This window comes from Sitodiplosis mosellana, unplaced genomic scaffold (assembly GCF_009176505.1).
Source record: "Sitodiplosis mosellana isolate CC-2019 unplaced genomic scaffold, AAFC_SMos_1.0 Smas_scaffold_2, whole genome shotgun sequence".
Classification (NCBI taxonomy): Eukaryota; Metazoa; Arthropoda; class Insecta; order Diptera; family Cecidomyiidae; genus Sitodiplosis; species Sitodiplosis mosellana.
The window spans coordinates 4,674,714-4,690,567 of NW_022595245.1; the positions used below are offsets into that span (position 1 = coordinate 4,674,714).

The window sequence follows — 15,854 nt, forward strand, 5'->3', positions numbered from 1 at the left end:
GACACTTGAATTTTGATTGATATTTGGCTACGTGAGGAAGAACCACGACCTTGGATAATTCTTCGTCTCCAATAAGGAAAGGGTAATTTGGAACTAGCCAGACAATGAACAAAAATTTGTCTTTCAAGATCTTCCCTAGACAGTAGATAGATAGAGGCTCCAAATTTTGCTTTTAACTGGAAATGAAGATGTTTATCTTCGTTTTACGAAAGAATGTGTGAAGGCTTTATACCATTTGTGCTTTTTGCAATAATATGGAGCCGCCATGATTATTTATCAATTAATTGTACTGAAGTACAGTGTATTTGAGTCCGTACTTTCTCTACTACTGCTTCTCATAGAAAAGTAGCCGTCGGAGTGCACGTTCTGTTCACGTTACGTTAAGGCGTACACACAACTGCATTAACGTGAAAGGAGTATAGCGATATATCGTGTGCTGTGATACAATATATCGCTGTACTCCTTTTACGTTAACGCAGTTGTATGTGTACGCCTTAACGTAACGTGAACAGAACGAGCACTCCGACGGCTACTTTTCCATGAGTTGGAAGCACAATGGTACAAAAATCTGCAAGAATTTACGCCTAGTTCTTTAGATTTGTATATAAATACATTTTACGATTAAATTCCTTTTGTAGACTTCGTTTTTTTTTTAGTCAAGTGACACTTGAGTCTTTCGATATATCAGTTGCAATCAGTTTTTTTTCGCCAGTCAATCATAATTGAGTTTCGAGGAATGATGAAACGATTTTGTTTTATTCCCAATTTCTTTTCAAGAAAATGCATCTCCTCGACATTTTTTTAAACATTATTCAATTTGATGATAGAAGCGACATGGTAACAAGTGAGCAAGCATGTTTTAGCATTTATGTAATGGAAATTTCTATCTTATCAAACTACAGTTTTGATTCATGTTTCTTGACATGTTTTGTTGTTAATATACCTAAATAGTATTCAGTGATAACCCTCAATTTTGCTCCTGTTTTGTATTTACTGTTATTAGGATATAACTTGTCTTTAAATTACTTTCTTACAAACACTTGTTGATCAGAGCTATTTTTGACCCTTATTCATCATTCAATATATCAGTGTCATGTCATGACCTTGTGATTTTGATGATTGGTGTGTAGAATCGATTAATCATATTGGTTATCCGGGCGTTGAATTTTCTGGAAAAAGATAAAATTAGCTGCGAAAAAACGAAAACCATTCTGTATTTATGCTCAGGATTGCAGTTATCCTATGGTATTTCGTTATATAGTTACTGTTAAACGGTAGAATTGAATAAAAATTCTTTGGAGCAAGCAATCGACTTGCTGATTATAAATAAGCATTTGTGGAAATCTTCAAACGCTTCAATTTGAAGTTAAAAATATAACAAAAATAATAGAATGAATGGTCAGAGTACGGCTGTTCGAGTGTTATTCCTAATGAATTACAGTGGTTCCCAATGAGCCAAACACGTGCAATTATTGTGCATAGTAGATTTATTCCCAAATCGTGCACAATTCTTACACATATTGTGCCCAGAAACAAAATTTTATCTAAATAGGTCCAAAAATTACACAATTTTTGCACTTTTAGTGCTACATTTGGCATTACACTAAAATATGCACAAAATTCAAACATTTAGCATTACATGTGTTCATTGGGTTGCGCAATTGGTGACCCGACTGGGGCTTTTTGCCGTCAGAAGATGCATTGGTTTTTGTTGATAATCATGATAATCAACGGTCAGGAGACCATCACAATAATTTGACACATAAATCACGTGAACAATACATTATAACCACGGAATTTATGTTGGCGCAAGTGAAAATGAGCTCATTTGAATTTAATTCGTTCGATCAAGGTATAGTTTTGTATCTATTTCAGTATTTTTCTCTCGACATCTAACTATTTAATTTAATCACTCAACTATTAGCATTGCGATTATACAACATTGGTCCTATTCTGCAGGACCACCAACCAATGTCAATGGCGAAATGATTTCGCCGAAAATTAATTCGACCAGTGAACAGTGTGAGAATTGCTGGGTGTGTGAGCATCGTTGGCCGGAAATTCGTAATATGGTTAAGTTTCGAAGCGTTGTTGGCACTGCACCAGTCTCATCGTGGTGGAACAATAGTCGCAATCAAATTGCCTTTTGCCGTGGTACTAGCGGCTTCGTTGCCTTCAACATTGAACCATTCGAAATGAACGCAAAACTTTTCACCTGCATGCCGTCCGGCGTCTACTGCGACATAATTACCGGGCAACTAGATGCCAATGGCAAATGTACCGGCAACCAAATTGCGGTCGATGAAAACGGAGAGGCAGACATTCGACTCGCGTCCGGCATCGGTGTGCTTGCCATTCATATTGGGGTAAAAATCAAAACCGAACCAAATTTATGCACGTTCGAAAATTATTAATAATAATCACGCTTCACCACAAAACACACATACCCACGTACACAGAAAATTCAATCAAATATTTGATTTGTAGGCTAGAGTTGACTTCCAATCAGAAGTTATTATTCGATTCTAATTTCATATCATGGGTGATGAGAGGAGTGCGAGTGTGACACGGAGAAAGAGAAACAAATCCATCGTCATTACATGCACGATCCCAATTATTAATATTATCCCTATTATATTTAATTTGATTAAGCTTGAACTGAATTATTCTAATTAAAACCTGATGAAAAAATCATCAAGAAAATCAGATAAAAATGTTTGACCTAATGAAATGTGTTCCGATCGGGATTTGACATTCTGTGTTCTTGAAAACACTTGTAATTTATTTGATTACTGTTTAACTAATAGCAGTAATAAATTATCAGTGAGTTCTAATCTAACAAAACGGCGGAAATGTGCAATTGAGTGTTAAATAAAAATTAAACCGTTCACACTTCAAACGATTAGAATTGAAGTAAATAATTTTGCATGATTTTGAATGACTTTTGCCACGTGATGTAAGTCGATTCATCAGCTTCTTTGTTTCTAATGTAAATTTTTCATCATTTGACAAATGACAAAAACTACCATCGACTGAAAAAAATATTCAAGTAAAAAAACTACTAAATTAAGAAAATTTAAATAAAAAAACGAAATGAACAGAAAAATCAAGAAGAAGGCAAAACAAATGTTCAATATCGAACAATTCATAGAACAATGGACAATGAATTATTGACCACAGACGAAGAAATTAAATTATTTTTTCGATTAGATTAGATTTTTGTGTAATCATTTTTATTGTTCACATACAGAAATTGTAGTGCATAGAGAAAAAATACGCACTCGTTGAGTATAAATACTCGAGATTGCAGTCATTCGATAGTACTTCTCTAGCGAACTTCTATCAAGCGGTAGCAGTGAATTTCACTTGGATCGTTACAATTGAATAAACATTCTCTAGAGCAAGTAATCCGTTTGCTGTTTATAAATAAGCATTTGTGAATATCTTGAATCAGTGATTTAATTTGTTGATTAAACTGATTGAAGTTGAAAATATATCAAAAATACAAGAATGAAAGGTCAGAGTGTTCGAGTGTTATTCCTAATAACATTGCTTATTTCATTGGCAAATGCATTTCATCATAAACTCCATCATCCGAATTACGTGCCGAATCGTTCGGTGATGGTCCATTTATTCGAATGGAAATGGAACGACATAGCTGATGAGTGTGAACGGTATTTGGCACCGAACGGCTTTGCGAGCGTACAAGTGAGCCCAGTGTCGGAAAATGTGATTGTCGAAAATCGACCGTGGTGGGAACGGTATCAACCGATTTCATATAAACTTGTCACCCGATCCGGAGACGAAAACGAATTCATGTCAATGGTTGATCGATGCAATCGAGTTGGTGTACGAATTTACGTCGATGTCTTGATCAATCATATGACTGGCAAAGAGGGAAAAAGTACTGGAACCGGTGGCTCAACAGCCGATGTGGATAATTTGTATTTTCCTGCCATTCCATATGGCCCAGAAGATTTTCACTTTCCGCTTTGTACCATTAAAAACTGGAACGATCCAATTGAAGTTAGAGTCTGTGGACTAGTCGGTAGGTGTAAAACTCGAGACTCATCTCTCGTTAAAACGAAAATATCCAATTTTTTTTACGATTTTTCAAAATCTATCATTCAAAACGTTGTTTTCGTTCAAAATGCCATTGTTTCATGATCTAACTCAACGTTCACTGATAATACATTCAAGGTCTACCCGATTTGAATCAAACGAATGAAAGAACTCGTGATATGATCGTGCAATCTATGAATGAATTGTTGGCAATGGGTGTAGCTGGTTTTCGTGTAGATGCAGCAAAACATATGTGGCCGCATGATTTGTATGAAATTTACGGCCGGCTAAATGATCTCAGTACAGAAGCGTTCCCGGCGAATTCCAGGCCATTCATCTACCAAGAAGTCATCGATCTCGGTGGAGAAGCAATCAAAAAGTGCGTAACGAATTCATAAATAAAACGTCATAATTTGTACATATTTTGTAAATATTCTGAGGATGTAATCTTTAGGCTAAGAAAGAATCTATATTTTGAAATTTCGAATGAGTCCACGGTTTGCCAGATATTGCGCTTAAAATGCATATTACTGAAATAATCAGCGTGGAATTGTTGTTTCTTATACTTCAAACGATGACATTTTTGTTCTACGATGAATCGTGCTATCAATAGTACCGAGTACTCAGGCTTGGGAGTGGTGACGGAGTTCAAGTTTGCACATGAAATCGGAAAAGCATTCAAGGGCCGCAATGATTTAAAATGGCTGCGCAATTGGGGATCCGACTGGGGTTTTCTGCCGTCACAAGATGCATTGGTTTTTATTGATAATCATGATAGTCAACGTTCCAATGAACACAATATTTTGACACACCAATCGCGTGAACGATACATTATGGCCACGGCATTTATGTTGGCGCACCCGTACGGTCATCCACAAGTAATGAGCTCATTTGAATTCGAGTCGTTCGATCAAGGTATGGTTTTGTATCGAATTCACTCTTTTTCTCCAACAATTAACCAACAAATTAATTTGATCACTCAACTATTCGCATTGCGATTATACAATTTCGCCTGTATGCGTGCGCGTTGGTTTTTCATTCTCTTCCGCAGGACCACCAACCAATGTCAATGGCGAAATAATTTCGCCGAAAATTAATTCGACCAGTGAACAGTGTGAGAATGGCTGGGTGTGTGAGCATCGTTGGCCGGAAATTCGTAATATGGTTAAGTTTCGAAGCGTTGTTGGCACTGCACCAGTCGCATCGTGGTGGGACAATAATCGCAATCAAATTGCCTTTTGCCGTGGTACTCGCGGCTTCGTTGCCTTCAACATTGAACCATTCGAAATGAACGCAAAACTATTCACCTGCATGCCGTCCGGCGTCTACTGCGACATTATTACCGGGCAACTAGATGCCAATGGCAAATGTACCGGCAACCAAATTGCGGTCGATGAAAACGGAGAGGCAGACATTCGACTCGCGTCCGGCATCGGTGTGCTTGCCATTCATATTGGGGTAAAAATCAAAACCGAACCAAATTTATGCACGTTCGAAAATTATTAATAATAATCATAAACGTTTCACCACAACACACACATACCCACGTACACAGAAAATTCAATCAAATATTTGATTTGTAGGCAAGAGTTGACCTTCAACCAGAAGTTATTATTCGACTCTAATTGCATATCATGTGTGATGAGGAGAGCACGAGTGTGACACAGAGAAAGAAAAGCAAACCATCGTTAATGTAAAAACGATCCCAATTAGGTGGATGGTGGTGGAAGTGATCGTGATTTCTAGCAACCATATTTAATTTGATTAAGCTTAAACTAAATTATTCAATTAAAACCAGATGAAAAACTAAAACTAGAAAATAAAAGAAATTATTCGATCCTACACTGTTTAAAATTTACGCTCGACTTTAGACGTAATTTCGGCTAGTATACGCTCTCAGTCTATATTCTTCCGAGTCAGTTGTATTCCAGCCGTTCTTTCGCCTAGATTTCAGTCGAATATACATACGCCTGAAAGTGGATTTTTAGTTGAAGTTTTTGGCGAAATATACTCTGGGAGCGTATACCAGCCGAAATTTCGTCCAAAGTCGGTCATAAATTTTAAACTGTGTAATGAAATGTTTCCCAATCAGGATTGGACAGTGCCGTTCTTGAAATTATTTGCACTGTATTTTTTTTGCAACAAATTCTCATTGGGCTGTTATCACCAATTTTTCGATCCTCATATTTTTAATGTTTGTCAAATACTTACGAACAATTCGGAATATATTTGAAATAATACCATCTTTTCAACGCGTTTCATCGTTTTCTCTTTATTTTACCTATTTTAATTTTTTTGTATGAACAAATTTATTCGTGAATTTGTTATTCAATTCATGATAATCGATGCATGGTAGAAAATGTGAAATAATTTTCATGCATGATGCAAATACATCAGTTGTTTGCAACAAAATTAATAACTGGAATTTCATTTCATGTACAGTATATCAACACACACTATGTACGTTTTATACTGAAAGTAGAAAATGCCTATAGCTTGAGTTCAAATCTAACAAAAACATTATATGATCGTTTCACACTGTAGCAGCAATGAGCAATATACCACAGGCGACACTTTGTTGCCCAATATAGTAATGTGTTGAAATTAACGTCAAATATATACAAACAAACAGGGCATTACCATAGCGTGCAACAAGATGTCGCTAGTGGTATATGCTCATGCTGCCACGGTGTGGATCGTTTGATATTCTTTTCCGTGGCGAAAATGGGTAGTTAAGTGGAAAGCGGCGATTATGTGGTGCACACTTCGAATGATCAGAAATCAAGTAATTTTTTTTTCCTAAGATTTTTATTTCTTCTAGTGAAGATAAACTTTGGGATAAATATCAGTTTTATTTTCAATTCGTCAGCATTTTATTTGTAACATTGGTTATGTTTCTAACAATGAACAATCAAATAATTTACATATGACAAAAAGAACACGAAATTCTTTAGGCAATTTTTCGTGACTATTCACCAACTCCTCTGTATTAACGATTCGGAACATAGTTATTGCTTTTTCTTAATTCGGATTCATCGGGTATTTCCAGAATTTTATTTTTTTCAAGATCGATTTTCACCCTTTTTGTTCCCTTTGGTGCGTTCGGTTCCTGTTCGAATGAAATTTTTTTTTATTTATTGTTTTTATTAACACATTTGAATCGTTTACCTTCAGAATGCCCATAACGGGCGACGCATCGAAATAAATTCGTTTGGGCGGTACGATCGGCGGTTCGGATGGTTGAATGTTATTTCTCGGATTTTGAATCTTTATATGGTTATTTTTAACAACTGACTTATCAACACTTCTATAAGATAAAATTAAAACTTCAGTAACAATATATTTATGGTAAGAAAAAAGCAACTAACTTGAAATCGAAGCAGCAATTTTTGAAACTCAAGCATTGATCGCTCCAAAGTGCTAAAAGCACAAGAACTGCCACAAACTTTTTTAGACTACACATTTGAAAGAGCCTTGAAGGAAATGAAAAAGAAGCTTGTAAAGTCGCGTTGCTATCAAGTGACTGAATACTATTCAGTGAATAGTGAATACTACACCCATTTCAAAGCAGAAAAAATTTCAGTCTGGAATTTTCACAGTTTTGAAGCACATTTTTTCGATGAAGAATAATTTCTTAACTTTATGACACTTTTCAAGGTTCATTTTGAGAATATTAGAGCAGCACAAACTCACTGTGAGATGAAGTAACTGAATGAGTCAATCGAAAAATATGAAAAAATGATTGAACTGCAATGTATTCAAATTGGAACTGAAATTAATGCGTAATTTATCGCATTCGTTTATTTACTGAACATGACACAGCCAACGAAAAAGTGGCTACAGCAGTATAAATTACGATTGACCTGTTAAAACGCAACAAATAAACTTTGCTGAAAAAAAGGTCATGAAAATCGATCATGTGCTGATGAATTTGATATGCAGCTCATGATAATTGAAACAAAATTCACAAGCGTGCAATTATAGGTATATTCCTACATTCCGAACGGATGAATCACAAAACTACTGGTTGATATCAATAATAATAAAATATGTTAAAAAAAGATTAACTAGTGTGCACATTGAAAAACCGAAATGTAAACATTTCATACAATTTATTAATTCAATAAAACAAATACATGTCAGAGTCTTTTTATAAAATTTCATTTGGTTTTTCTGTTTAAATTTCCGCTGTATATAGTTTTGATGCACTCTCCTTTTGGTGACGTAAAGAAAGAATATATAATTGTTATAATGAAATGTACGTGATTGTCATGGCCATTACTAATGTAATGCACTTGATTTTCATTTGAATCATTTTCAAGATGCATCTCCGTTGAATGATCATTGCCATGTGATGGTGGTGTGATTTTGACAGTTTGTACTCGAAGTTGATTATTCTTTGGCTTAACATCAACTTGTCTGGAAAAAAAAAGAAATAAAATATTCAGTAAACTTTGAATGGAACAGATTTTTAGGAAAAATTTAGAATAATTGCTTCTCTTCTACAACATCGTCACTCTAAGAAAATGAATAAATTTATATTAAATCGTTCAATCAGAGTATCGAATACGAATAATTCAATACCAACTTGTATCAAGTGTAAAAATCAATGATGAAGTATCTAGCAAGTGAGTGAAAATCAATACTTTCCAATTAAACATCATTCATCTGCCCATGAGAGAGTTTGGTTTTTTTCGCGTATTGATGCAATTTTATTCAAACCGCTTGCAGTTCTTAAATTCAATTTTATTTATTCCGTTTTTTCCTTTAGTTGTACGTATATATTGTCGATTGACAGAGCACTAAATGACTTCTCGATTAGAGTCACTTATTTTAGCTGCTAAAACATGACAAATGGCATAAATATTCATATAGAAACAAAAATACGATTGGGAATTTGAATAAATTTTCAATTCAATTGCATTATAATTGGTACAAATTGCCAAATCTCGAACTTTGTCAGTAGATTCACATATTTCTTGTTTCAATTAGAAATGTTCCACTATTTCTAACAAAAACTACCATCGACTGAACGAAAAAGAGAAAGAATGCACAAAAACAAATTGAGATTATTGAAAATGAAACATGTTCTAGTATGAATCCGTTTGGCTTTCGATCGATTGTTATCAGGGGAAAAGTTTCATGGGATTTAGCACGTATGTCAATAGGATAAATGTGTTTTTTTGAAAACAAATAATGAATGACGTAAATGTGGGAATAATTTCCAAGTTTGTATTCTTATTGAGATGTAAATGATAATCGAGTTTGTTCTATTCTAGAACAGTTTAAATATTTGAATATTTGAATTTGACCGAAGGAAGAAAACCTGTATTGAGAAAAAACTGGAATAATTGCAATTTAAAAAGCAGGCTGAGAAAGGATAGAGAAAAGCAAAACAAATATTTATTATTAGTTAAAGTCTGAGCACTTGGAATGGGCATGAATGACGTGATATTAAGAAATGACGTCTCAATTAAGCCAGTTCCTTCGAAAAGTGACGTACCAGTTGTGGAATGAAAGAAGACATTTTCATGTTTGTCTTACATATAAGATTTTGTCTATAGATTCTTATAAACCTATCACAGAAATGTTGCCCGTAAATAAGACATTGGCTCAACATTGATATGATGCAATGGGTTGCTTGAACTGATTTATAAAATATGTTGTGCCATATATTGTCTGGCTTATTTCAAATCAATCGTATTGAAAATGTCCCAGTTGCTCTGTGCGAATTCTGGTTTTGTTCGAGGTATGAAGTGTTCGTACGAGACAGAAAGGATTTGAATGGAGTAAGTCAAAAGCAACCATAAAAACATTTGTCACAGTACATTGAGAGAGAAAGAAAATGGAAGCAGGGATGTACAGAGATAGACGGAGATGAAGAGAGAGAGAGAGAGAGAGAGAGAGGGAGAGAGGGAGAGAGCCGAAGAGGGAGAGAGAAAAAATGCCAATATAACTGCCAAGAAATGCGGCACACACACACACAAAATATATATAGATGATGGTACGTGTAAAGTGGTACGGCCTATATCATTCCCACATATTTACGATTGAAATCGACACAAAATCGAAGCGAACACATGATGACATAAGCACCCAAACAATGCCAGGTTAAACTATGAATGGCGTCGTTATTGCTCGTCGAATTAAAGTACAAATCATGCAGCTGAGTAAATCGTTTTGTCACCAAATGCAAGACATGTATTTCAGCTTTGACATGAACGAATAAAAAAAAACTTGAGAAAAATGTAACAAAAGTGGCAAATGAGAGAAAATAGGACAGAAAATGGAAAAGAGAGCAACAAGAGAAGCGAAAAAGGGAAAAAAGACGTGTTTATGGCAGAAAAGGCGAACAATGTTCCAATGAAATTGATTGGAATGGTGTTGTTTGTGTGTCAAATGGAAATATTGATTGTGATTTTCTTGCTGTCTTCTGTTCCATCTATCGTTTTTTTTCAGCATTTGCAATTGATAACTTTGCACTTTGCTATCTAGTCGATGGCACAATGACAACCAGCCAACCAATTTGTACGAATTTTTGAACGTTTCAAAAGCATTTCCACTCAATTTCTTTTTTTTTTCCTTGCTCTCTCTCGTTCACTTTTCAATAAAAATTTGTTGGAAAGTTTTCTATTGAGGTTCGTGTTTGAATCGATTTGTTTCGCCGGGCAAACATAAAAACTCTATTGGAATGTTGTTGTTGTGCTGTCAGTTGATGACAAATTGTGGTAATTTCAGTTTCATTTGGTGTATTCATTGATAGCGAGTGGGAGAGAACTTTTTCCGATGCTCGATGATATGGCAGTGTCATGAGCCATTGTAACGACATTGGAATTTATCATGAGACTTTGACTTTGCCCCGGTATCTGTTGTGTGTGAGTGTGACATGTACGAAATGTGTTACAAAACACCAGTAATCAAAAATCAAATGGGAAAACACAAGCGACAAAAACGGACTGAAATCGGGAAATTTTCAAAAGTATAAACAAAAACAATTTCAACAGATTGAAACAGTTTTAACTGATGACTATGCATTCTTATTCCTCTATCCAATGGTGATTTAGTGGACTACAAAAAGCGACGCATTTACACTAATGGACCTCCTCCCAGGATGTTGTTGTGTCAACAGGCGGAATTGGCTAACTTTACGCAAAAAACACCCACACAACAATCATGAATAATGAGTTACAGTGCTTATGCGATAAAATCCCCAATTCACATCAAGTGTTTATTTGATTTGCACATGCCATGGCAGTCGATTGAAGTCACGATCGAATGTGTGCATGTCATAAATCAAAAAATGATTTTAAACTAATTATTAAATTTGGACGCAATTTAACTCTGCTAAATGGGTTGATTACAAATGAGCTTGAACGTATATTCGTACGTTGTGTGCAAATCGGAAATAAATGGTCAAGATGGGTTATCAGTGCGGGTAATCGCTTTAAAAAAAGAATCTCAACAAATCCATTTCGTCAAACTAGAGCGAGAAGAAAACATAAGGCAGAGATAGATAGATAATCGACCACACACAAACAAATATACAAATCAATTTGATTAGTTTACGTTTGTGCTCTTATGCTACTCTGTGTAATCATTGTTATTGCTCACGAAACAGGAATCGTTGTGAGAGCGAAAAAATACGACAATCGTTCAGTATTTATACTTGGGATTCCAGTCATTCAATGGTACTTCGCAAACAAGCTTCTATCAAGCGGAAACAGTGAATTTCACTTGGATCGTTACAATTGAATAAACATTTTCTAGAGCAAGTAATCCGCTTGCTGTTTATAAATAAGCATTTTTAAATTTCTTGAATCAGTGATTTAATTTATTGATTAAATTGATTGAAGTTAAAAATAGATTAATCGTGATCAGAAAAACTATGAAGGGTCAGAGTACAGTTGTTCGAGCATTGTTCCTAATAACATTGCTAATTTTATTGGCAAATGCATTTCATCATAAATTCCATCATCCGAATTACGTACCGAATCGTTCGGTGATGGTCCATTTATTCGAATGGAAATGGAACGACATAGCCGATGAGTGTGAACGATATTTGGCACCGAACGGCTTTGCGGGTGTACAACTGAGCCCAGTGACGGAAAATGTGATTGTCGAAAATCGACCGTGGTGGGAACGGTATCAACCGATTTCATATAGACTTGTCACCCGATCCGGAGACGACAATGAATTCAAGTCGATGATTGATCGATGCAATCAAGTTGGTGTACGAATTTATGTCGATATCGTGTTCAATCATATGACTGGCAAAGAGGGGAAAATTACTGGAACAGGTGGCTCAACAGCCGATGTTGATAAATTCGATTATCCGGGCATTCCATATGGTCCAGAGAATTTTCACTTTCCTGCTTGTAACATAAACAATTACGACAATGTATTCGAAGTTAGGAACTGTGAATTGGTTGGTACGTGTTGAACACGAGGTTTATCTCTCTTTAAATTACTTTCACTCAATTTTTTTCGCACATATTTTTTTCGTCTACCATTCAAAATGTGTTTCCATCCAAAAATGAACCTGTTTTTTTACTTGAAATTCAAAACATTGTTTTTCATTTAAAATGCCATTGGTTCATGATCTAATTCAAAGTTCATTGTAAACATATTCAAGGTCTACCCGATTTGAATCAAGCAAACGGACAAACTCGTGACACAATCGTGCAATTCATGAATGAATTGTTGGCATTGGGTGTAGCTGGATTTCGTATAGATGCAGCAAAACATATGTGGCCGCATGATTTGTACGAAATTTATAGTCGACTAAATAATCTCAGTACAAAAGCATTTCCGGCGTATTCCAGACCTTTCATTTATCAAGAAGTCATCGATCTCGGTGGAGAAGCAATCAAAAAGTGCGTAACGAATTCACAAATAAAACGTCATAATTTGTTATTACATTGTGCTGGAATGTAAAGTGACCTGATCGTTGTTTGCGTACGATAATAAGTCACCAATGCTATTTTTACAATCTGTTTCTATTTTATTTACAATTTTTGTTTCTTGTCCTTAAAACGATATGCCGTTGTTGTTGTTTTACGATGGATCATGATATAAATAGAACGGAGTACTCGGGCATGGCAGCGGTGACGGAGTTCAAGTTTTCAGAAGAAATTGGTAGAGCGTTCAAAGGCGGCAACGATTTAAAATGGTTGCGCAGTTGGGGACCCGATTGGAATATGTTGCCGTCAAAAGAAGCGTTCGTTTTTGTTGATAATCATGATAATCAACGTTCAAACAACGTCAATATTTTGACACACAAATCGCGTGAACGATACATCACGGCCGTAGCATTTATGCTGGCACATCCATACGGTCATCCACGAATAATGAGCTCATTTAAATTCGATTCATTCGATCAAGGTATGGTTTTGTATCGATTTCTCTCACTCTCTCGATATATAACAATTTAATAATTTTCAATTGATGCGTCTCATTCGCCCTCCATCCGAACATTTTCATGGAACTATTTCTATTTCGATTTTACATTTTCACCTGTGTGCGTGCATGTTTTCCTCTCTCTTCTGTAGGACCACCAGCCGAAGTCGATGGCGAAATAATTTCGCCGAAAATTAATTCGACCAGTGAACAGTGTGAGAATGGCTGGGTGTGTGAGCATCGTTGGCCGGAAATTCGTAATATGGTTAAGTTTCGAAGCGTTGTTGGCACTGCACCAGTCGCATCGTGGTGGGACAATAATCGCAATCAAATTGCCTTTTGCCGTGGAACTCGCGGCTTCGTTGCCTTCAACATTGAACCATTCGAAATGAACGCAAAACTATTCACCTGCATGCCGTCCGGCGTCTACTGCGACATAATTACCGGGCAACTAGATGCCAATGGCAAATGTACCGGCAACCAAATTGCGGTCGATGAAAACGGAGAGGTAGACATTCGACTCGCGTCCGGCATCGGTGTGCTTGCCATTCATATTGGGGTAAAAATCAAAACCGAACCAAATTTATGCACGTTCGAAGATTATTGATAATTATCATAAACGTTTCACCACAACACACACATACCCACGTACACAGAAAATTCAATCAAATATTTGATTTGTAGGCAAGAGTTGACTTCCAACCAGAAGTTATCATTCGATACTAATTGCATATCATATGTGATGGGAAGAGCACCTGTGTGACAGAGAGAAAGCACAACCATCGTCATTGCATACACAATCCCGAATTAAGTGGATGATTGTGGAGGCGAACGTGATTTTTAACAACCATAATTAATTTAATTAAGACTAAACTAAATTATTTTAATTTAATAGTTTTTCAAAAATTAGTTTCAGCTGGTAACTTTGTAAATGAGTGTTGAAAACTTTGGAAAGTTCAAAAATAAAAAAATAAAAAATTCTGAACCGCAAATAAAAAAAAGAAAAATCTAGAAAAAAATGTTGAACTTCTTGAGATAAGACCCTAAGCTCTTGAAAACATTTTCGTTGGCAATCATTTCTCATTCGATTGTTGTCACCTGGATCCATTGAACGGCTTCCCCAGAATGATATATTTATAAGATATTTCATTTGTTTTCATACGGAATGAAATGTGATTCTCGAAGTTCGAAAGCATCGTTTGCAATCAAACATATTGGCCGCATGTGTGACTTGTTTACACCAACAACAGAGGAAAAGAGAGAGTGAGAAAATGAAAAACTAACAACATTGCCAACGAGCTGTCACTTTTGCAGATGTATCAACTATAAAACTCATTTTACGAGTAAATAAAAAACGTGACCTGAAAATATATTACGGCTTGGTCAACGACAAACTACCCACTCTTGTCTCCGCTGTGTTTTTCTTTGGTTTTGGTCGAACGATTCCGCTGTGGACAAGATGGAAAATTCGATACCATCGGCTGGATCGAAGCTGTTTGAGGGAAAAAAGGGAGCTAAAAATATATATACATGACATATTTGGAATGTCAACGTTGCCGTATCGATACATTGTGTGATTATATGCACTGAATGGGTCAAAATGATGAAGGGAGAGCGGGCTCTATTTATGAGACACATCCTGAAAATGACATCACCAGCAATAACGAAAACTCATACACGTTCGAATGGCATATGAAGACAACAAAAGGTGAAAGAAAAAACAACACACAGCGAAGCGAAACACGGGAGAAAATCCGTAATAAATATTCTTCGAATATAACCCGAATCTCACGATGTTTCTCCATTATGATAACACTATATTCATCGGCTGCTTTATACACTTATCCTGAGGAAATCACCTCGTTTTTTCTGCTGTGTGTGTTATTCAAAAAAATAACAAAAGCAAGAGAAAACTAAATGAATTGAGAATCACGGCTAATATGCACGTTAAATACGACATTATATGGAGCTCCTCCATCTATCCAGTGCTTTGATGTGAATATCCACTTTTCTGTCGAACACTTCATTCACTTCTGCCTTTGTCTACCAGCTCAGCGTGTGATTTTGCTGTGTGTATGCTGCGAAATAGCACATTTACCTTGTGCACATCACGTCAACAATTTCAGACTAAATCCTCGATTTTAGAAAATATACATCCGGGTATCCGCATACTCATTTATGAAGCCAAGTGAAAAGTTTTGCCGATGTGTGTTCGGTTCAGCCCCGGTGTACGTAAGCATGACTTTAACATGGTGAAAATGAATCATTTTTAGTTTGAACCTTTGACTCGGTGGCAATTCACCTTTGATTCGAAATCCGATTACTCAGCACTTATAAATTCATATCCACACACACATCAAACGAATCTCAGGCTGAATTTGCTGGAGAAAATTGAA

The 15,854-nt window shown here is 35.9% G+C and overlaps 3 protein-coding genes across 6 annotated transcripts in view; all 3 read left to right on the forward strand.

Moving 5' to 3' along the window:
* The window catches only part of LOC129565296 (tyrosine-protein phosphatase Lar), a 396,243-nt gene that overhangs the window by 64,783 nt on the left and 315,606 nt on the right, over window positions 1–15,854 (forward strand). The window lies entirely within an intron of this gene.
* Window positions 1,819–2,830, forward strand: LOC129564946 (alpha-amylase A-like). Its single transcript, XM_055439197.1, has 3 exons — window positions 1,819–1,852; window positions 1,960–2,366; window positions 2,488–2,830. Exons 1-3 carry the CDS (start codon window positions 1,819–1,821, stop codon window positions 2,527–2,529), a joined length of 483 nt encoding a protein of 160 aa, XP_055295172.1. The 3' UTR covers window positions 2,530–2,830.
* On the forward strand, window positions 3,307–14,231 carry LOC129564947 (uncharacterized). The gene is made up of 9 exons (XM_055439199.1): window positions 3,307–4,048; window positions 4,201–4,441; window positions 4,676–4,977; window positions 5,114–5,520; window positions 11,903–12,491; window positions 12,695–12,935; window positions 13,142–13,443; window positions 13,611–14,017; window positions 14,143–14,231. Exons 1-9 carry the CDS (start codon window positions 3,511–3,513, stop codon window positions 14,182–14,184), a joined length of 3,069 nt encoding a protein of 1,022 aa, XP_055295174.1. The 5' UTR covers window positions 3,307–3,510; the 3' UTR covers window positions 14,185–14,231.